The sequence below is a fragment of the Lagopus muta genome, chromosome 8 (genome assembly GCF_023343835.1).
Source record: "Lagopus muta isolate bLagMut1 chromosome 8, bLagMut1 primary, whole genome shotgun sequence".
NCBI lineage: Eukaryota > Metazoa > Chordata > Aves > Galliformes > Phasianidae > Lagopus > Lagopus muta.
In genome coordinates this window covers 14,909,362-14,931,150 of record NC_064440.1, presented here as the reverse complement: position 1 = coordinate 14,931,150, position 21,789 = coordinate 14,909,362, and the positions used below count along the sequence as shown (strand labels likewise).

At 49.7% G+C, this 21,789-nt stretch overlaps 1 protein-coding gene across 4 annotated transcripts in view; it reads right to left on the bottom strand.

Annotated features, from left to right (window-relative positions):
* The window catches only part of SLC4A3 (solute carrier family 4 member 3), a 30,548-nt gene extending 8,894 nt beyond the window's left edge, over window positions 1-21,654 (bottom strand). For 2 of the 4 annotated variants that reach the window (XM_048952801.1, XM_048952802.1), the window contains exons 1-13: window positions 21,543-21,654; window positions 17,699-17,839; window positions 16,839-16,995; window positions 13,205-13,542; window positions 12,779-12,912; window positions 11,985-12,196; window positions 6,987-7,138; window positions 5,813-5,993; window positions 5,055-5,190; window positions 4,683-4,857; window positions 4,161-4,257; window positions 2,296-2,480; window positions 152-365 (exon numbers count right to left, since the gene is read on the bottom strand). In XM_048952801.1, coding sequence (XP_048808758.1) covers window positions 152-365; window positions 2,296-2,480; window positions 4,161-4,257; window positions 4,683-4,857; window positions 5,055-5,190; window positions 5,813-5,993; window positions 6,987-7,138; window positions 11,985-12,196; window positions 12,779-12,912; window positions 13,205-13,542; window positions 16,839-16,995; window positions 17,699-17,752 — 2,035 coding nt within the window. In that variant the 5' untranslated portion in view covers window positions 17,753-17,839; window positions 21,543-21,654. The other 2 variants (XM_048952804.1, XM_048952803.1) reach the window with 2 other exon arrangements.
* Between the last annotated feature and the right edge of the window lie 135 nt (window positions 21,655-21,789).

The window sequence follows — 21,789 nt, the reverse complement described above, 5'->3', positions numbered from 1 at the left end:
TTATACCCCTGCCTTCTGCCCCCCACCACAACTGCCCACTGCTGGAGCCAGGCCCTGCTCACCCCTCTGCCAGGCTCTGTGAGGGGAAGGCCCACTGGGGCACGCAGGGCACTAGGCACAAACTCTTTTGCCCAAATGTGAGTGGAGAGACCTTTCGCTTCCTGGACATCTCCTTCCTTCATGGATTTCTGCTCCCTCTCCTTCCTCTTCCTCAGCAGCAACTTCTGGAAGGTGGCAATGGATTTAAGCAAGTCTTTCCCCTCCACCTCAGATGGAGGAATGACAATGCTGCAGTCCAAGAACTCATTGATTGCATTGAGGAGATCTTGACGGTCATCAGCCATGTACGCAGCCTCATGGAAATGCTGGGAGGAGCAAAGAAAAAGGAGGAGAAGGTTCAGACCAAGCCTGTGCTCAGTCATCTATAGCCTAGAATCATCACTTCCTGTGACCCTTCAGTAACAGCCCACTCCCTCCACTCGCTCTTTGTATCACTATTGCCACTCCATGACCCACCTTTCTGAACCTTCCCTCCCTGTTCTTCTACCCAATATCTCACTTAATACCACACCTCTCCTCCCTTCCTGCGCTATCCTTCCCAGTGACCTCCTTGCTTTTCTCCCTCAGCCCTACTGCTCTAGCCCAAAACTGTGCTCCTGCAGCATCTCTGCTAGCTACGCATTTCACCAGAGCACACAACTCCCCTGGTGGAACCTCTCCTACAAACAAATTCAGCCCTGTGCTTCTTAGCTATCCTGGTGCCTATACAGAAAATATGGTTGTATGAGAACTGCCAAATCACAGCCTGAACCACCAATTGAGCACCTGGAGAAAAGCCCTGGAAGTACAGGTGAACATAATTCACCTGACTGGAAGGGGTGGAACCTGGCTTAGACCTCATTTAAGGGCTGACAGCTACCAAGGAAGGATCTCTTGCTGGAGATCCCTTTCTGCAAGCCTAGATCTTCAGAGACAAGTGAGTATCCTCCTTTTTGTAACATCTTATCATCGTGTTGATTCTGCTACTATTACAATGGTAGAGGAAGAGAAAACAGGTATCTACAACAGGAGAGAAGCTGCACAGGTGAAACCAGGCAGAAAGGTTTGGAGATGCTCCTGCTAACAAGGACAAGGTGACAAAGAAGGGCTCCATAGAGATCATGAGGGGACAGCACTACTACAAATAGTAGGGAGGTGGCTGGTGAACAGGTGGAAATGTTGCATTACTTACTGAAAGGGCTATAAGATGATGAACAAGTGAACAGCCTGTGAAGCAGGTAGGGATAGCTAAAGTCTCTGCAGTACACAGACTCCCTGGAGCCACAACTTCAAGCTGTAAATGATACCATCCTCTCTTCCTGGCGCCAGTCACCATGTAACCTTGCAATAGACAGTCTCAGCTGCTGCTGCTGACTCCCCTGATCCAGCAAGAGTAGCAGAGGCTCAGATGAGCACGATCAGTCCACAAATGCAGCACTGAAGCTAGAATATGGCAGCTCATCTCTTCTAACTCAGAACAGCCTCAGCTGAGCTCCATGCAACTCCTGGGAAGGGACTGTTCAGCTCTTGTTGCCTACAGCCTACCTGCTCTGAGGGGACTTTCTACCAGTCCTAGAGAGCTAGGCTTGTTACTCAGTTAATAGTTTGAAGGCACTAGCCAGGAAGACACCGTGAACTTTTATTCTCCTGTCTTGGATATATTCAACAGATGTTCAGATTATCTCTTCTTTGCCTTTAATTCCTTACCAAAATAATGAATTTCACTTTTCTGCCATCTAGCCAGATGGGGAACTTCTAGCATTACATATGCCTGGAAGAAAACCTGTTCTATTCCACATCTCTCCTCCTGCACTGATGTGCTTCTACAAGAATGTTGCAGCCATAGAGCTTAGCTAGAAGGCAAAACTCTTGATGAACAGTACCAGGCATTGCTAGGTGGTGTAGTCAGTGTGTCCTGAGCCAGGCATCATGGTCACAGGCATCACTTGGCCTCCTCACCTCTGTTTGTGAAATACGAACTGAATACAACTCTTCTAATCTTGGGTGGTACTTTTCTCCTGCTTTTATGTACAAACCCTTCCCCTTACCTCCAACTCCGTCTCAGACAAATGTCTATCCTGATCTTCCCTCTGCAACAGAGCACCCTACCTTGGTCTAGCTAAGCTGCTTTTAAAAATTCCAGCTGCTTGGGCTTGTCTTTCTCACCTGGACCTTTCCACAGCATTGCCTCAGAACTCTTATCCGAGGACTGATTTCTAAGAAACTATCCCACATTACTGCTAGTCAGCTCCTCACCTTGTCAGACATGAGGGTGGAGATTGATCGACCAATTTCATGATAGTCCATGTTGGCCTGGCTTGGTCCCAGCAGCACGAAGATGAATCTGACAGGAATAGGGACCTCCAAGACAGATTCCAGGAAGACGGCCTCATTTAGTCGGACAAAGGCCATAGTTGGCTGCTCCAGGAACTGCACACAGCCTACCAGGAGGCAACGTTTTGAGCAGTTAATCATTGAGGTGAGCTGTACTGGGCTGCCTTAGTGGAAGTGGCAATTCAGGTTCTCTTAGCCCTGCACTCCCAATAGACTATTGACAAAGAGGACTGTTCAAAGTCTCCCTGGTCACTGATCATTCCCTAGCTTACTTTCTCAATCTCCAACACATGAGCTTTACTTACATTATAAGGAGCTGATTTTAAATCAGAAGGTTGTTTACTACTAAGCCAGCGCCTTATGGAAGGAAGTCTCCTACATGTTGGCATTTACTTTTATCAAAGAAACTCCTCTTTAAAAAAAAAAAATGAAATCAGGTTTACTGAACATGACCTATTTCCCACAAACCTCACTGCTTAGCAATAATTACATTCTTACCCATTAGCTCTTTATTAATTGAATGCCGTATTAGCTCTGCCATAATTTTGACTAGAAAGGATGTCAGGTTAAACAACCTATAGGTGCTGGATTGCTGTATGTTCTTTCTTGAGCATTGACACTATTAGCTTTCTTCCGGTTTTCTCGTACGTTCCCTGCATTATTAGACCTTTTTCAGATGAAAATAAGCCAGTTCTCTAAAGACTCATAGGTACAAATTACACAGTTTTATAATGTCCATATCTCATGAGTGTTTGGCAGCCTTCACAGCTCCTAACAGACTGGGAAACAATCCCGCATCCTCCAGCATACCAGCTGCTTCCTTCCCATGCTGAACACAAATGTTTGAGTACTTCTATTTCTCTAACATTATTACTGAACTTTCTGCCATCTGTGTCCAGCAATGAGCTATAGTCTGTATTAGACTAGCAAATCTGTGTGATCTGAATGGCCATGAGGATCCCAAGCTACAGAAATGGTCAGTGTTTAGTCATCTGAATACCCAAAATGCATTTATGAAACTAATCTGGCTTCATCACGGTTAAGCTTGGCTGAGCTGCCAAGACTCTTTGCCCAAGTTTTCTATCTGCTAGACAGGCAGTGACATTTACTTTGCTTACAGCACAGTTGTTTGCTCAGAACTCAATGCCAGCAAAGCACTGAAGAAGACTGTTCTTGTGGTGGTCAGAAGGTACTAAACCCACTGATTCTCAGTCTGCCTGCCGATGGCTCTCATTTGTAAAGAGAAATACGTCCTGGTAACGATATACTGATCCCAGAGGCTTTGCCAGTTGCTGGGTTCTAATTACCAAAACTTGAAGCTCTTTGACACATGCAACCAACAACCAAAACCAGACCAGTTGTGGCAAGGTGTGCTCCCAGGTTGGGAAGAAGGCAACACAAGGCCTTACAGCAGTGCTGGTAATGAATGCCTCGGGCACTTAACTACTTCTGAACCTCAAAATAGGATATTTTGGTGACTGGTTAAACTTTCACCTCTAAGCTAGGCACCAGTTCCCAACCATTACCCACATTCAGTACTTCTAACTGTCAAAAAAAAAAAATTAAAAAAAAAATCAATCCACCAATTCTATCCAGTCACACTTCATATTCATTACAGACAAACAAGATGTGTGTTGCCACCACAAGAGAGAGTGTACAAAGCTCCTTCTCAACTTAAACTTTGGAAATGCACACTAGATGTCTAAATATCTCTCAGGAGAGAGAGCACCCAAGCTGGGCTCAGATCTAAACTGGTCTTTTTGGTGTTGGGGTTTGCAGCCTCTTACCCACAAGGACTACAGTGGCCTCTGCATCTTCAGGAATCTTCTCCATCAACTTCAGGTATTTACGGTGCCCCTCAGAGTTATGGACATGCACGTTTTTCTGCCAAGGAAGAATAGAAATGAGTAAGAAGCATGTCCTTGTGCCTTGGTTTCCATACACAGCCTTGCTCTCCATTGCACATTGGCACCTGGGCTTGTCTTGGACCACACCAGATGCCTGGCTCCCTGCTTAACTAGCAAGGCAGCCTTACATTAAAAGGTCATCCTGCAAATGCCAGGGCCAGCTGAGCCATCACACACTCCAGCACTCACATAAAGCATGAGGCTAAAATTAGGTCCCAAAACCGTAATACAGTGACCTGATTTCTAGTGCTCCAGGTGATTCAGGCAAGCACAGGCTTTGTGAGGACGAGCCCTCCTAGATGCCTGGGTGTGGGCATCAAGCATTGCTGTGCGCTGTCCCAGGCCAAAGGGTGGTCCTAGGGAGTGAAAAAAGGAGAGGTAACCCCCCCATGTAATCCTCACCTCTTTGCATTCAGTCTCATGGGCCTTGGCATCAGCCATCTCAATTCGCTCCTCTCCCATGAGGGGCACACAGGTGTCTGTGGTGTGATTGTGGTGGTGGTTCCCCACAATAGAGTTCATGCTGGAGCTGGAGTGATTCCTTGGAAAGAAGCCCTCCTTCTCATCATTTGGGTGGCTAGGGGAGGGAGAAGTAGCCTCATTATACTGCTCTAGACAGTCTCCTTGTCCTCTTCCACCATCAGAGACCTTTGCCCCACCAGGCAGTGATCTGGTCACCTGAGGTATAGCCAAGTCCTTGCCAGTCTCCCTTGTTGCCTGGGGCTTGCAGAGAAGTTCTGATCTTCCCGCAGGCCTCAGCTGTGTCCCACTTACCTGTGCTTCAGCAGCAGGGCACGCATCACGTTGGCTCGGTCCTCTGCCCTGATCTGGTCAGAGATTATCATGGTCTCCACCATGAGGTGAGCAATGCCAGGCAGCGTGGTCTGCTCCAGGTCAAGAAGAACAGCACCTGCCAGGAGGAGAGGTGCCCTGTAACAGCCCCACAAGCGCCAGGCCCTCCTCCCACTGGAGGCAATCTCGGGCCTTCTTATTTTAAACACTCTCAGCTGAGAAATGCCACAAGTCCAGGTATCCCTGTCCTCTATGTAAACCTTTGTCCCAGAGAAACCATAAGATGCTGTGTAGGCAGTCTGAGAGCTGAAGGAGCACTTGGTATCCCATCATTTGTGGGATGTGAGCACTCCAGGCTCTCACCCTGAGGGGGTCCAGTGAGAAGCATCTCTCTTCAGTGAGAAGACACTGAAGACACCCAAATCCAGATGCACTAGTACCTCTAGTACCTTCCCCTCATGGGTCCAAAACCTGCTGGTACAGCTGGCTGTGGCAGTGCCATGTGCCTGAGGACAGCAAAGCAGAGCAAGGAGTCACCTCAGACATCCTTGGGCTGTTACAATATCCTGGAAAACAGACTGTAGGATGGTCCGTCTCCCACATCCAACAAGGAACCTGAACAGACACTGCTGGCATGTCTTCAGCGAGCAGCCAAACAGCAATAGGAGCTGTCCAGCAAAACTTGTGCCAGGGCAACATACAAGTCCTGTGCCTGCAGCACAAAGCAACTTCTGACTCACCGTGGGCAATTGTCTTCCTGAGCTCCAGCAGACTGCGGAAGGACAGTGAAGCCACGTGAGGTTTCCCCCACCTGGCTGTGTCCTCCTCCACATCCTCCTCAAATTTGATCCAGCGGGCTGTTTCCCTCCAATGCATCTCCTGGTTCTTATCCACCACCAGTTCGTTCAGCTCCACAAACACCTGTATGAACAGCAGTGGGGATGTGAGAATTCCCCTGATGGGTATGGTTCTATGAGCAATATGTGGAAAGCCTTAGGTTTGTTCTCATTGTGATGCTTGTTCTAAAGCAATGCTCAGGCAAACTTGCCTTAGCTAACAGAGTTTTGATGAACAGAAACAGCTAGGTCTGGCAGTATGGCAGGAGCCTTTACCAGAACATAGAGCAGCAGAAAGCTACAAGTGAGACAGTGCAGGCAGAGGAAACAGGGTGAATCAAACCTGTACACTTCTCTACCAAACTAACAACTTTGTCCTCTGCCTGCTTCTCAGCTAGAGTAAGAAGTTTCCCCCCAAATTTCCTACGCTAACATTTTGTCATGGTTTGGCCTTCACACCTTCTTACCAGAAGATGGTGATATTACTGTATTACTGTATGGGAACTGCTGAAACACTGCTGAACCTCTGATTGATCACCTGAGGCGAACAATAGTCAGTCCTGAGAGCACAGGTGAAGGCAATTCACCTGTGCTGCTGGAAGAGGAGGAGCCTGGCTCCACCTCTCCTAGACCCATTTAAGAGCTGGCTACCAGTGGGGAAGGATCTCTTTCTGGAGATCCCTCCTTTGGAGTTTCACAGTGAGCCTAGGACAAGGGTAAGCACTCCCTCTATTCTCTTTTTGGTATAATAACCTGCTTAGCTAAAACTCTCTCTTTTATTTCATAATTATAACATCTGTATATTCATTGATTATGCAGTTGCCAATTTCCCATACAGCACTACAATTTCTGTAACTCTTTATGTCTTTCCTAAAATTGAAACACAGTGATTTCAGAGAAACCTCAGCTTTTATTAGAAAAGTGTGTTTTCAGCTTATGTTGACAACGGATGAGAGATTGAAATGTCCCTACCAAGGCCATGTAAAGTATTAATAATATTGAAACTACTTTGATTACTTTATAAATGTATGTTTCTCAATCTGATTTATCCCTTCTGAACAAGTCCACACATAGATACCTCGTGGGGTTTTCTGTCCAACTTCTTCTTCTTCTTCTTTTTTTTAACTGATGGGGTTGATGTTAATTTTTTGCTCGTCCTGGTGATCTGGCTTCTAGATGGTTTCTTCATCAGATGCCTCCTCACACCAGGGTTGTCTTCAAAGCGGTGGCCTGAACACATGGGAAGGGAGAAAAGACCACCAGGGTGTCTAGGGGAAATACACTGTCTGGTATGAGAACACATCCAAACCCACCTTTTTCTCTAGATTATACTGGCAAAGCTCTGGCAGTTGGAGAACTCACCACCGGCCTCTGGAGATCCTTCCTGCCTCACCTGTCTACTTTCAACTGTTCCTGATGTCTGAGAGTTAATTCCTTTAGAGATCAAGATTTCTTCCTGGGCTGTGCATATGCTGGAGCATCACTGCAAAAGCTTTTAGATTTTATTTGCTGTACCTGAGTAAGTGGTGCACAAACCCTCTCTGTACTGCCACAACAAAAAAGCAACCTGAAGCCCTATTGGTACGGCACAGAAGTGCATCTTCCTCAGACCATGGGGACAGGGAAAATTTCAGAGCCCTGCTCCAGAATGAGTGGGCTGTCCCAGGTAGATCACAGAGTCAGTGATGTTACTCAGCTTTGGTCTGTGCAGGCTCGCTGACCTCCTTGCAAGGCAAAGCCAAAGTCTTCTGGGGTGAAACTCAAGACTCCATGTATCTTTCTGCAGTTGGCTTCAAGACTTGCAGTTTTCTCTGGGCATGAAAGGTAGTGAAAAGCATTGGGCTTGAAGGCCTTGTGCTGTCCTCGATGCTCACTGCAGGAAAATATCTGCACATCTCTGGTAAGGAAAGTAACAGCCCAACATCAGGCCAGGCCTTGCTTCTTGGAAATCTGGGTTGTTGAATTAAATATAACATGAATCAATACTGAGCCTCAGGGGATTTTCACCCACTGGCTGCCATGCTGATGCAAGTCCTGCTGTCAGTTGGACTCCTCCCTGCTCTACTTACTGTGCTGTAGTGTCAATAGGAGCCAATAACTGCCCACTGATATGTATGTTTCCAGCTTCCTCAGACTTTTGCATGGATTTCTCATTTCTTGCATGCCCCACAGCTGCTTCCCCCAAATGAACATCAAGCTCAAGCAAGCACCTGAAGCCTTGTGTCCTTACTCAGCAGAGGATCTCAGACCAAGATCCAAGGGTAATGTGCCCAGAGAGCAGATCTTCCCTCCTTGCCTGAAGCCAAGCTCCCCAGCACAGTATGAGGCGGTGACAGCATCTAAGGATTCAGCATGATTCCTATGGTGGCTCCAAGACAACAAATCGGTACGTTACTCTCCTACAGAGCACCTCCTACAGTCTTTTCCAAAAGATATTCTTACCACTGTTGGCTTCCATAACTCATTTTTCCTTCACCTTAAGTCTGAAGATGACAAATGTTACTTTGCACTGATTAAGGTCTTCCTCCAGAGTACCTGTCCTAGTCAGTCCAACTCAGCAGGAAAATGACTTCAATTCATGCATTAGCTCCTGCTTTCCTCCATTTATTACCCTTTATCCTCAAGCAGAAAGTTCAGATAGAGGCATCAGAATAGTTGCATTGGTACTAGAAAGCAATTTCTTAGCCCAGCATCACAGGAATGGTGCACTCTTCCTATTTGCCCCAATGTAAAGCTATAGCATTACCTCTAGGAAGAAGACTGAAACCCCATCTCTTGGAATACTTAAAGTTAGACTAAACAAAATGCTAGGCAGCATATAAAAAGTCAGGGCCCTATGCTGGCTTCTGGGAAAAGGTATTGCCCAGCAATTGCTTTCCCAGCTCTAGCTGGAGTGGGACAGTACGTGTGTGAGTAAATATGAGTGTATATATAAGCATGCATTTGGGATAATGCACTATAACTATGCACCTAAGTGTATGTAGACATGCAGCAGAGCATGTGTAATTGGGAAGGTGAAGGCAAAGACAGGGCTATACCCATGCAAACGCACACATAAGAATTTGAGGGTGAGATTGGGTCATGCCTGTAGTTTCTACAGTACATCTGTGAAGAGGAGGGAAGATATGAGAGGAGCTGAAGAAATGCAAGCTTTCTGCGTTTCTTATGCCTGCTAACACCCAGCTGTCCCTGCACAGTGTTCCCTATACTCCAGTCATTAAAAGGAATGCAAAGAGACGCACTCAGGTCCAACAAGGACTCTGCTCTGCAGAAAAGCTATTACGTTCCTCCTGGATCTGAGTTGATCCTAGAAGAGGAACATGCAGCAAGTAGCTGAGTAAGTGGCCCTGGCTGGACGTGAGCTGGCTCTGCACAGACCTGATGCTGTTGTCTCTGCCATCTGTCTGCTGCATCTCTGCAGGATTAATCCACAGTGTGGATTTATTGTGCAGAAATAATTAAGCGTTGACTGTACAGTACATCCTATTTCAAGCACCTGCAGTATTAGCTGTAGCGATCAATGAATCAGTTAACTGCTAGCAAGCCAAATGTCCCCACTGCATAAGTGATGCATATCACACTTTTAAGAAGCTACCTTCCGCCTTCCCAAGAGCAGCCATCCTTCCCTAGGTGAACATGCAGCTATTGCTCTCAATGCACAAGTTGTTCAGCCTGGGACAGCTGATGGGGCCAATTAGCTCCAGGCTTATGGTTTAAACTTGGCACCTATTAAGTTGTCTAAGAATTTACAGTAACAAGTATCAGAATCAGCCAGAAGCAAATCCTCACTTGCTGGTCCCCGTACAAGCACATAGGCAGACATTCTTTCCCCAGGGGCTGCAAGGCTTACGAAGATGGACTAGTTGAGACAGAAATAATGATGCTGGGACTGAGAGGAATCAGCATTTAAATGTTTTACCTTTTATCGTACCAAAAGGCTGTGGTAGAGCCAGAAACTGCACCAAGCCTCTCAAGCCCATGTTGCACTCTTGCCTCCCCACACCTGCTTACAAAGCCTGGGATAGCTCTGGGGCCATGCCACCTGCCTTTGTACACTTGTACGATGCCTTGAAACATGCAGAATATGATGCAGATGAGGATATTTGGGCAGCTGCCATGGAGCAATGACTATGAGCAATGTCCCTCCCAAGGTGACACACACAGCTCACTTCAGCTGCTGAGAAGAGGCTGCCTATATGAGGTGGCAATGAGGTGCTGCTTTCTGTGCAGCCTCTGGGATGGCTCAGAGAGCCACTTCTCCACAAGGGGTGCACAGGTAAGGAAACCTGCAGAGAACAGAAAGATGCTCTTTGCTCTTGGGATTCCTACTTTCTCCTTCCCTGCGATTCCCACTCTTCCTGCCTTTTTCCCCTTTCCAAGCCTTCTGATCAGCTTGCTGTCAGCTACTTTCACAAACAACACTTAAGCCTGCAGACACAGGGACTAGTTTATTTTCTTCTCTGGGCATTAGTCTACAGCGCAGAGCTGAGAACCTGATATTCAGCACTGCTGTCAGATCTGCAGCCCTGCTCGGATTCCAGCAAACAGAGAGCAACAGCACACTGTCACCTTGTGCCACAGATGGAAGGAGACAGGGCTCTATTCTTATATGTGACTGGGAGCAGAGGCTTTTCCTCTGGGTGGGTTACATCCCAATAGGCACAAACAGCAAGGGGCAGCTGCCTCCAGGGCTGCTCGAGAAAGAAGCACACAGGGAAGCACCTCAATGCTACAAAAGAGATCTGTACAAAGACCTCATACTAACACACAGACACCAGACAGCTCCTCCAACACCCCCAGCCACCGAGTTGCATGCAATGGGGCAGACAGTGCCTTCTCTAAACCAGACCAACCTGACACAGGGAGAGCAGCAGACAACAAACAGAGAGTCAGGGCTAAGCACTGCAGCTGGGGGCTCTGCTCTACAGCTGCACCCAGGGGTCACTGCCGTGGTACTTACAGGTGGGCTCCCCACCTGGGTAACCCAGGTGGTTTCTGATGGCCTCCCATAAATCATAGTCTTCAAAATTGAAGGCAAATTCATCAAAGTCTTCATAGCCGAGCGAGTTGCGAACGTGGGCACTTACTGCTGCTTCAGGGCTGCCGCCCTCTTTCAATTCCCTTGCCGCCTCCTCGCCCTCCTGCAGGGTGCTCATGTTGTCCTTGCGAAGGTCAGGGGTCAGGTGCCATGAGCCACTCACCTTCCCAGGAGGGGCTGGGGCTGCCAGGCTGAAGTGCAGAAAGCGAGCTGCCCTGGAGGGGCTTCAGCGCAGCCCTGGAGTTGGCCCCAGTGCCTCTCTCTCCTGGGCACAGGGCATGGAGCTGCTGGGGCCTGGTGAGGTCCTAGAAAGGACAGCTGCACCCGAGAATGTTCCTGGGGAAAAATATTCCTCTGGCTCCTCGGAGCAGGATCCTCACTGTGCTGCGAGCTCTTTGCTGGATGCCCAGGGACAGGCAGGCTCCGCGTGCAGCACCGCTTCCCTCCCTCACTCCCCTCTGGTGTCTCCCTCCCTCTCCAGCATGCAAAGCAACCTATTGAATTCTCCATGTCCTCAGGCCCGGAGCGTGCATTTCCATGACGTCTCTCCTGTCTGCCCTCACGCGCACACAGGGGCAGTCCCCTCAGATGTGTTTTGGAAGGGGCAGCTGCCTCTCTATGAGGAGCATGCAGGAGGGGGAAGGCTTCTCACATCAGGTGGCTGCGATCCCAGAGCTGGTGTGTCACACAGAGGGCTGCTAACTGGGAAAGTGTGTCAGGAAAGGAGAGAGCTGGGTCTCAGGGAAAGGCAAGGAGCCCTGAAATGGAGAGGGCAGAGGGATGGGTGGAGGAGGTCTGGCACCTGCGGGGTGGGTGGGAGGAGAGGTGGTTGGGCTCATGTGGAGATGTGGAACCAGACTCTGGATACAAACAAGCTGACAGAGAGGAGTCAAAGCTAGAAAAGTGGGGACTGAGGGACAGGGAGATGAGGACCAGATCTGTCGGGGGAGGCTGAAGACTGTGTGTGGAGCTGTCAGGAATGAGAGCTAAGCAGGTAGATGCAAAGGACACACATGCTATAGTGTGGTAAAATCTCACTTTTCATGCCATCCAAATCAGCAGATGCCAGCATCTGGGCCTCAGCCTCATCCGTGGGGACACGCTGATATGCTGCACTCTCCAGCGTGGTCATACTGCCGATGCACATCCTCTCCTTTAAATCATAGGTAACTCGTTGTCCACTTGCCACCTGGCCCCAGGGCTTGCGCTTCTCCCAGCCCTGAGAAATACGTTCCCGAGGTCCAGGGAGGCTGCAGGGATCAAAGAGACTGATGGTAGAAAATGAGATAAGTGGGGGCAGACACTGGTTCTTCTCAGGGGATGAGATTACTTCACCCAGACCAGAAAAACAATTCCCTGAGAAGGAGCAGAGTCAGAAGTCACCTGTCCCAATGCCTAGAGGTTGTCCTACCAACCCTTCTGCTCCTCTTTGCCCCACAGCACAGAGCAGGATCAGCCTGAGGCATGTGTTAGGGACACATCTCTAAGATGAGAACCTCATGCCCTTCAGCTGTGCTTCCCAGCCTTTTGGTCAGCACCACAACACAAGCTAACTGAGAGAGAAAAACTACCGCACATGTGCACCCAGTGCCCCCAAAACCACATCCTGAGGAACCCACAAACACAAAGAGGTCCCAGGAGTCCCAGAAAGTGACCATCCTGCTGGAGAGCAGCAGTGTTGCTGCAGTTGCTGGGCTCCACAGTCTCTCTGGTTCAGCAGGAAAGTTGAGACTGGGCAGAGCCACACACCTCCCTGTGCCACCCCAAGTGCAGGGTCTGTGCAGCAACCCAAGCCAGGGAGAGTGGCAGCAGCTCAGCACCTGCCCTCCTACCTGCGGATGGAGGCAGGGCCCTTGTCCTGCAGCAGGTCAGTGAGGCATGGTGTGGAGGACACCTCCTCTTCCACATGGAACTGCGCTGGGGCCAGAGTACTGCCAGACTCATCCTCATCACTGCCAATGGTGAACTGCAGAGACAACAGTCTTGAAAGCAAGAGCCAGGTCAGGCACGTGTCCCCTCCCATCATCCCCACAGCCTAGAAAAGGCTATACAAACTTCTCCCCCTCATATCTGATATCTTCTAAGAATGGTCACATTGATCTTCCCTCATGTCTTACACCCCAAACATGGTCATGCATACGCTTTCCTCAGCATCCATTCAAGACAATGACTTCTCTGTTACTGTCCCATCAACCTTCCCCCCTGCTTGCCCCAGCCTCCAAGCCTTGCTCAGGCAGCTCAGGATGCCCCAGCCTTGCCTTTGGTTTGCTTGGGGGCTCCAGCTTAGGGGATGTGTCCTTCCCACGAGCTTCACCCTCAGACTCTGCAAAGATCTCCTTCTCCTGGGCTTCCTCTGCCTCAGACTCTCCTTCTTCCTCCTCCTCTTCTTCTTCCTCTTCTTCCTCCTCTTCTTCTCCTTCCTCGTCCACTTCTTGGATGGTAGGGGTGACCTCTGAGGGGGGTACTGAGGTTTTCTTCTTTTTCCTTCTTCTTTTTTTCTTCCTGCTGGCACGGGGGGGCCTCTTTTGGAACTTGAAGGCAGAAGGGAGGTGAGTGGAAAGGGGATGATGGATGTGGTGCGAGGTTTGGCGGTGGACTGAGAGAGAAAAAGAGAGTCAGAGGGGCAGGAAGAGGCTGGGAGGAACCTGCCAGGCGCCCCTCCAGGAAACAGCATGGTCTGGAGATCAAGGGCCAGGAAGGGCAAGGAGAGCCACCAGCCCACAGGGACACAGCAAAGCTCTTCCAATGATGTGGCAGACTGTGGTCAGCCTGAAGTAGCTGAGGAGGCAGCCCTTGTGCAGTGCCAAACCACCCCAACATTGTTTTGCCACCATGGGCAAGACAGGGCTCTCCTGAGGCTGCTGAAAGCCATTCACACAGCTGTGCAGAGCTGCAGGAATCTGCCAGAGACAACACCCCCTTCCTAAACACAGGGAAATACTTCTCACATTCTCAAACAAGCAGAGTTTGGGTCATTTACAAACATTTCTTTCCTGCATAGTGTTCTTTAGTTGCACTTAAATAGATGTGCCTTATTTCATTCACAGGTTTGGACAGGAATCACAGACTGAGACTTCTAGTGCAGATGCAACATAAATTCACATCTCAGGTTCTGTGAGGTACCAGCCTCTGAAATGCAGGCTCAGTTAGGAGGTTCTCTTTAAAAACCAGGGTAAAAAGCAGGGCAGAAGGACTTTTCTTCAAACTAATCCACAAAGAGAAATTCATATGGAGTTGACCTGGGTGTCGTGGGAATTACACAACGAGATGAAATTAATGAATTAATTTCTGAGCCATCACTCAAAACCAACGTCAATGCACCATGCAGGGAGGAGGGTAAGCTCAGCATCTCCCAGCAAGAGATGGGAAAGCCACTTCTGCCTGGTCTATCTGCAGGCACAAAGCCTCCCAGATGCAGCCTGCAGGATGCATGGCCCCTGGGGCTGCACCCGGAGCAGCTGAAATGCCGGGGGCACCAGCGGCTTTGCAAGGCGGCTTTGCTCAGCAGCTCTTCCTGAGGAATTGTTTCCAGCCTGTTTTGATTTGGTTCCTTCCCAGCTTTCCTGTGACATGGCAGCAAAATCTGTTTATAGTGAAAACTACCTTCAAAGGACATTTTCAATGGAAGCTGTAACCTTCTCCATGGGAGAGCCAGGCAGGTTCATTGTTCTGGTGTCATGTTTCCTTTCCTTTGGTTTCTCAAGTCTTTTCTCCCTTGTTTCCCCCCTTGGGAACAGCAGGAATATTTCACACAGCCCTTGGTTCAGCCTCGTGGCAAGAATTAGAAGAGGTTGTGAATGGTCAGACATACGCAAAATGGGAAGATGAGGTTCTTAATGAACACTTTTTCATCCAAAGGGCTATTTGGTTCTTTCCTTTGAATAGATAGATGTGGACAGAAATGCACTCCTGTTCTGCATCCCCCAACCTCCTGCCATGGATAGGTCAGGCATCAATCCCTCATGCAACGAAAAGCAAGTAAGGCCCCAAGAGTGCACAAAGCTGGTGCTGAAGTCACAGCCCAGCTCTCACTTCTGAGCTGTTTGCATCAGGCCAAGACAGAAATGTCTGCATTTTGGACCAGCAGAGAGCCCAAGCCTCAGGCTGCAGGGAAGTGTAGTGATGGCAAGTGGCTGGTCTGGCACAGAACAGAGCAGCACCATCCTTTACCTCAGCATTTCTGCCAGCTAATCACTTCTCCCACAAAGGAAGGCTGGAGGAGGGAAAAAATACACCTTTTCCAAGCACAGAATGTATTGTTCTTCCCTCTTCTTTCTCCCCATCCTTCAGCAGCTTTTGTGCACCCAGCCTCTACTCTCCTTCCCCATGCTCTTCCTCACATTGCCTGTCTGAATGCAAAGCTATGGCCAAACCAGCGTCCGATTACACTTTCCAGTGAATAAAAGAGAAGAACCCACAACCAGGAACAACAAGTTCCTGGTTGTGAATGGGGCAGGAAACATTTTTAATTCCATAGAGCATTCACCTTCATGAGCCTATGGAATATCTTTCAAAGTCTAATAACCTAGCAGATCTTTCAGCTTCAGAAATACGTGCTGTATAAAATTTCTGAGAGCCACAGTTTGACACATTCCTAGCCCTAGATACCAGGGTTACATCAGGAACTCAAAAGAAAACAAGCCAGATTCTAACAAAGAGAGAAAAACTCTTCTATTTAATAAAAAAAAAAAAAAAAAAAAAAACAAAGAAAACACCCAAAACTAACAAAACAGCACAAATCTCTAGGCAAATTTTCCAAGAAGCTTCTGCCATGCATGCTGAAGCAGATCATCTGCATGCTCTGCACCAACTCACACACCTGCACACACACAGAGCTCTGAGCAGGTAAGTACTGCCAGCACAGTACAGGTATCCAACCTGCAGCAAAGCAGTGAGTACCCTGCAGCTACAAGTGTGAGTGGGTGCTCAGGTGGAAAGTGCTGTTTGAATGTAACCTCTGTAGAGAGATGGCACAAGCAGAAAGTAGCAGCTGGAGTGCATTACAGTAATTGAATGTTGCTAGCAAACTTTTGCAACACCAATTGGAAATGAGTGGCCAAGCAGAAAACAGCCTGGTGATGTACTTAGAACAAAATGTTCCTAAGGTTGTATCCTATCAAAGCTAAGCTGCGAAATAAGCAGTATCTGATTGCAGAGAGCCAGAGACTGGGAAACTCACTCAACCACTGCTACTTGTCTGCCACACGCTGGCCTGCTGGCTGGGGGGCTCTTCCTGCCCGTTATTGCCACTATTACAACCTACTGTGACCATCTAAAGCAAGCAATAACCTATGACTGCTCTTGTGGGCACACTCCTATTCTACAGCCAAAGTGACTCTGACTGTTGCCTTCTTCATGGAAGGGCAATTAGAGGAATGAGCACGCTGATCAGAGGATTCCAGGTGAAATAGCTGCTGCATTTTAAACTCATGTTCCATTTCTAATTTTCAATCCTTTTTTGAGCAGATAAGATGGTTTCATGGTTGCTATTTAGAAATACATGAGCATGTCTGACTGGAACCATCTGCTTTCAGACTGGGGAGGACAGCCTGGCTTCTAGCCATATTCGGATGTTTCTTTGCAGCCATATGGAAGAAAAATAATTTCAAAGTGGAAACTTTAGCTTGTAGAGGTGGCTGCAGAGGTCCCTGACACCAACTGAGGAGGTGACCTGAACTACGTGTCACCTGGGCTGAGCAGGAGCTACACCTCCAGGAAACTGGGACACTGATACAGACTGACAGAAGGCAGCGAGCACTGGGTATAAGCAGCAATTTGGGGACACTCTAAAGGGAGGAAAGGTCTGTGGGTCCCTGGCAACAGGCTGCAGAACACATGGGGCTGAGCGAGGGTTAGGAATGGATGTGGGTACAATGGTTCAAACCTACATACATTCAAAATCTCTCTCACTGTAGCTGCGTTTCTGCTTCTCCAGATCGCTTGATGCTGACTTGCTTATCAGGTCCCCAAATCTCTCGATTGATAAAGTCTTATCCAAGTCCTCATCGTCCTCGGCACCAGGAGAGGCTTTTTCTGCACGATCTCTGCCCTGCACAGAAATCGCCAGATAACAGTCAAACACTGCAGACTCCTACCATCCTCCAGGTTCTCGTGCCCTGCAGATGGAGCTGGGTTTCTGAGGAGCAGCAGGCAGCATCCCACGGGGCAGGGGAACAGTTACTCATTTCTGGGCGCAGCTCCTCTGCAATCCTGGGGCTCCCGTTTCCCTTGGCATGCCTTCCTCAGGCCTTTCTGCCCAGTTTCCTCACATTTCAGGCTACGGGTGCTCCTCTGCCTTTTGCTGCTGGGTAATCACCAGGTGACACCTGCCCTTTCTGTCTCCTGAGCAGCTGCAGCAGATACAATTGTCTGTCAGCACAGCCAAAATGCCAGTGCTGAGCTGTTGTGGACTCCTGAGTTTCCATGGAAACAGGAGGAGGCCCAACTGTGACAAATCTGTCTGTGCTGGGCACAAAGAGGAAGCAAAGTGGCTTTAGCCAAGCTGTGCCTCCCCACAACATCCCCAGCTGCCCCGTCACCATAAAGCCCCTACAGCTCCCATCCCACCAGGACTACGGACACCGTGTGCACTCAGAGGCTCCTGCTGTTTGCCAACACCACTTGATGGCACACAGAAGCAGCCTTCAGCCTTCTCTGGACCTCAGCTTGCTGTTTGCATGGGGAGTGCATCTGGGCTTGAGGGCAGTTCCTGGGACAGACAAGGCACTGCTGCTTCCAGATTTCCACCTCACCTGCTGCAGGTCGATGAAGGCATCTCTTACGGGAGGGGACTCGCCAGCTGCCATTTTGGTTCAGGACCTAAGGGCCTGGGCAAAATATCAACCCTTCTCTTTCACCGGCAGGCACCCAGCAAACCTGGAGAGTGGCATAACCTGTGGAGAGAGGGCAGGACAAGGGAATGTCGTGGGACACTGCCACCCACTGCCCTCAGTCCCTGTGGTCCTAACCCAGAGAGGCCACCTTGGGGAAGCTGCAGTAACAGGGCAGGCTGAGCCTGGCATAGCTGCATCACCTCCTGTCCCACCAGGAGGAGCTGGAGACGGCTCACAGAGCAGCAATGGGAAGATTCAGGCCTCTGAAAACCCATCTGAACTCACACGGAGAAGGACAGACGCTGTAAGCACATCCACAGCACTTTGCACAGAGGGATGGATAAGCAAAGTGTTCTCATCTCGCTGAGCAAGAGAAGAGACATTTGTTAACACTACAAGGGAAGAATACAAATGACTACAAAATTGGCAAAAGGGAACATTTTTTTCAGTGATGTCACTGGGGGGGAAAAAGTGCAAAATTAGAGGATAGCTTGGCTATCTCTCTGGGTAACAAGCTGTTGTATTTATGACAAAACTCATCTTCCATAATAAGCTGTCAACTAGCTGTGAAAGCTTTGGAAGAGGTATGATAGGACTACAGGCTACATCCCAGAGATCTGCTCAGGCACTTCTTACCATCCCATCTGAAGTGTCTGGTATGTGCCACTGTTTGAGATGCGAGACTAAAACAGACAGTCTACAGGTGACGCCAGTAAGACCACTCTATCATTCCTCCTTCTACCTTCAAAGATCTCCAGAAGGTGCTACTACAGAGTCTCTGCTTATTCTCCCTACCTGAAGGCACATGTTTATGAAGCCAAGAATTGTGGAGCTGCCTGTAAGGCAACTTTGAAGAGCGAATGTCATCACCAATGAAGTACGCTCTCCTGGTCCAAGCCACCTTCCCTAAAGCCATTTGTACAGATTTAGCTCTCAGACCACTTGTACAGATTTAGCAGCTATCTCAGGATACAGTCATGCAAATGAACAAACTATTGAACAGTGCCAGAAGCACTACAGCTAGAAGCTAGGCATGCTGCAATGTGATATGGCTGCAAGCAGCAGAGCACAATAGTGAGACTGCACGCCCAGGCCTTGCAGGCATGGATGCTGTTCCTTCTGCAGTTCCAGGAGCACTCCACATGCAGTATTTGCTCAGTGCTGGGCAGAGCAGTAGTGGAAAGACTCAAATGATGAGTATATGTTAATGACAGGGAGTAAATGTGAAAGGATAGAGCACTACGGACACGGTTTAGAAGGCATGGTGGTGATGGGCTGACAACCGAACTAGATGATCTTAAGAGGTCTTTTCCAACCTTAATGATTCTATGAGGAAAACCAGGGGAACTAACACAGCTACGTGGACAGAAAGAGAATCAAAATGTAAGGTAAAGCCTGCTAGCTAAACAACCTGAAATTTTCACTGTTCGTTTCCTCCCTTTGAATTTCACCGTCCTCATTATCATGAGCAAGGCAAAACTTAATGGAAGAAATTCCTCAAGCACACCTCATAGGACTCCACGGTGACCAAACCCCACTATGAGACCTGAACAGCTAGAGAGAAATACTGTGCCAAGACAGAAGTCTGAAAAGCAAATGCAGAATCCAAACCAAAAGGAACAGGATGAAAATACCCAGTTCATTCTGTAGGTCTGCAAGGGCTCCTCCTTAAGCTGTAATATTCAGGTTTGCACCCTGTTTTCCAAGAGAGATGGAAGAAAAAGGAGAGAAAGCATAAAAAAGAGAAAGGTCTGGAAATGAGCTGTAAGAGGAGACTATTTTTTTTCGACAGGAGACCTGATGGAGAAAAGAGTAATATGTGTCTTTTATTTCCTTTTGCTTTTAACTCAAGAAGAGGGTATCATTGCATGAAATTTAACAGCAGCAAATTTGAAACTGTAGGCTGGAAGCGCTCCAGGCACATCACTCCCATTGGATGCATTCATTGCTGGCCGCTAGAGGCCACCTGCCCCTTGTTCTGCAGCCTGCTGCAACCTGTCAGTGATGCTCCTTGTATGCTGCCTGGCATTTCTATCACCTGCAACCAAAGGAGTTCAGAGAAGAGCAACAGAATCTGCCAGCAGGCCAGAGGGATTGGTTATAGGAAAGGTTAGGAGCTAAATTTGTCTGGCTCAGTATGGGATGACTAAGATGGGGAGGGGACGTGCCAGCACTCTGGAAACATCTCAAGGGTGTGAAACATGAATAAAGGTTTTTGGTGTTTGTTTTGTTTTTTTTTTTCGTATGATCCCACACAAAGAGACTCTGAAATGAATTAATGTAAAAGAGAAGTTTGAAATGAATATCAAGGAGGGTTCTGCTAATGAGCATCATGCTGACGCCCAACCTGCTGCGAGCCTAGCCCAGGCTGCTGTCAGAGGAATATAAGACAAAAGGGCACTAACAGCAAAAAAAGCTGAAAGGAGGATATCTCCATCCTGCTCCATCTCCTGCTTGTGGGGAGGACGTGATTCAGCATTCCTGCTACAAGTGATTTTCAGTAATAGAAGCGTGATGCCAGCAGGCCAGATTGGAAGGGAAGAAAGCAAAATGCACCGGCTGCTGGCTGGCACGCTCTCACACCTTCTCTCTCCACCAGGGCTTACGGCAGTTCCTGCAGGGACTCTCCCCTAAGAACGCAGCCGTCAGCATCAGCAACAGCACGGGCTCACCCACACTGCTGTGCTGTGCACCGATGGTCTCAGCTGGAGGCAAACAGGCAGGAACATCCCCATAGCACTGACAGCTCCCAGGGGCCACATGCTGCTGACAGCTTCCAGAGTGGCTCCCTGGTCCCCAAAGGCCAATTCACTGTGCCAGGGCAGGGACTGCCCTGCTTTGCCAAGGAAGCACACGGGGGCTTGCTGCCTTAGCTGCCCCTCAACAGAAGGTTTGGCTGCTGCCGGATCCCAGCCACACAGGCAAGAGGAGAAGCAGCCCCCAGGTCCCCTCAGCTCTTCCCTAATCCGCTGGCAATCTGGCTGGGAGCCATGGGGTGTCTAGACAAAGGGGTTGCTGTGGGGAGAGGAATAAAGCCCCACAGGCACAGCAAGCATTGGGATGCGGGAGGCAGGAGATGCTAAGAAGGGGCAGGATGGGGGGGCTGGAAAGGCTTCCCCGTGCAGGCTGAGATCTGCCAGGGCTGAGCAGGAGGTGCAGCCACAGCCTGAGAGCCGAATCAGATGCAACCTCTGAGGCCAGCTCTCCTGCACCCCGGGGGAGGGACGGGGCCAGGCACAGCACAAGGAAAAGCTGCAGCACTTAAAGCAGTGAGCACAGGAAGTTTTTAAGCATCAGTGGTTTAATCAGAGGCTTTCTCTTCTATACGGATACACTGTAACTAAAATAAAGTATTTTATAAGGTTCAAGTATTTCAGTGACTTCCATATTCTGCCAAACAGACAAACGGACACAGGACTATAATGCGTGGGGTACAGCACGTTCCCCTGGCTCTCTGCACACAGAGGCAGCGGGCAGGACCGGGCTGGCACGGACACGGACACGGACACGAACACGGACACGGACACGGACACGGACACAGGCAGAGCCCCTCCGAAAGGACGCAGCCGCACCGGATAAGCAGCCAACCCTGCGCCTGAACAGCTCCGACGGACACACGGACAGCCGGCAGGACGGGACGGGGGCGGCAGGTGCCGCCCCGCACGGCGCTCTGTGCCCCTGCTCACGCCCTCCGCGAGGCACCGGCGCCCCCACGCGTGTCCGCGGCCCCCCCGGCCCGGCCCGGCCCCAGCCCGGCCCCTACCTCGCACCGCCGGGTTAGGAGAGCCGCTCGCCGCTGCGCTCCGCCCGACCCGTGCCGCGCCGCACCGCTCCGTGCCGTGCCGGTGGCGGGCGGGCGGCGCTGCGGCCCCGGCCTCCCGCGGGCCCTGCGCACGGCGCGCCGCGGCCCGCCGCCCCTTTGTGCCGCCCCCGCTTGCAGGTAGGGCCGCGGGGAGGCGTCGCGGCCCCCCCCTCCCAGCGGCGGTGCGGCCGGGCCCCCCCGGGCGGCG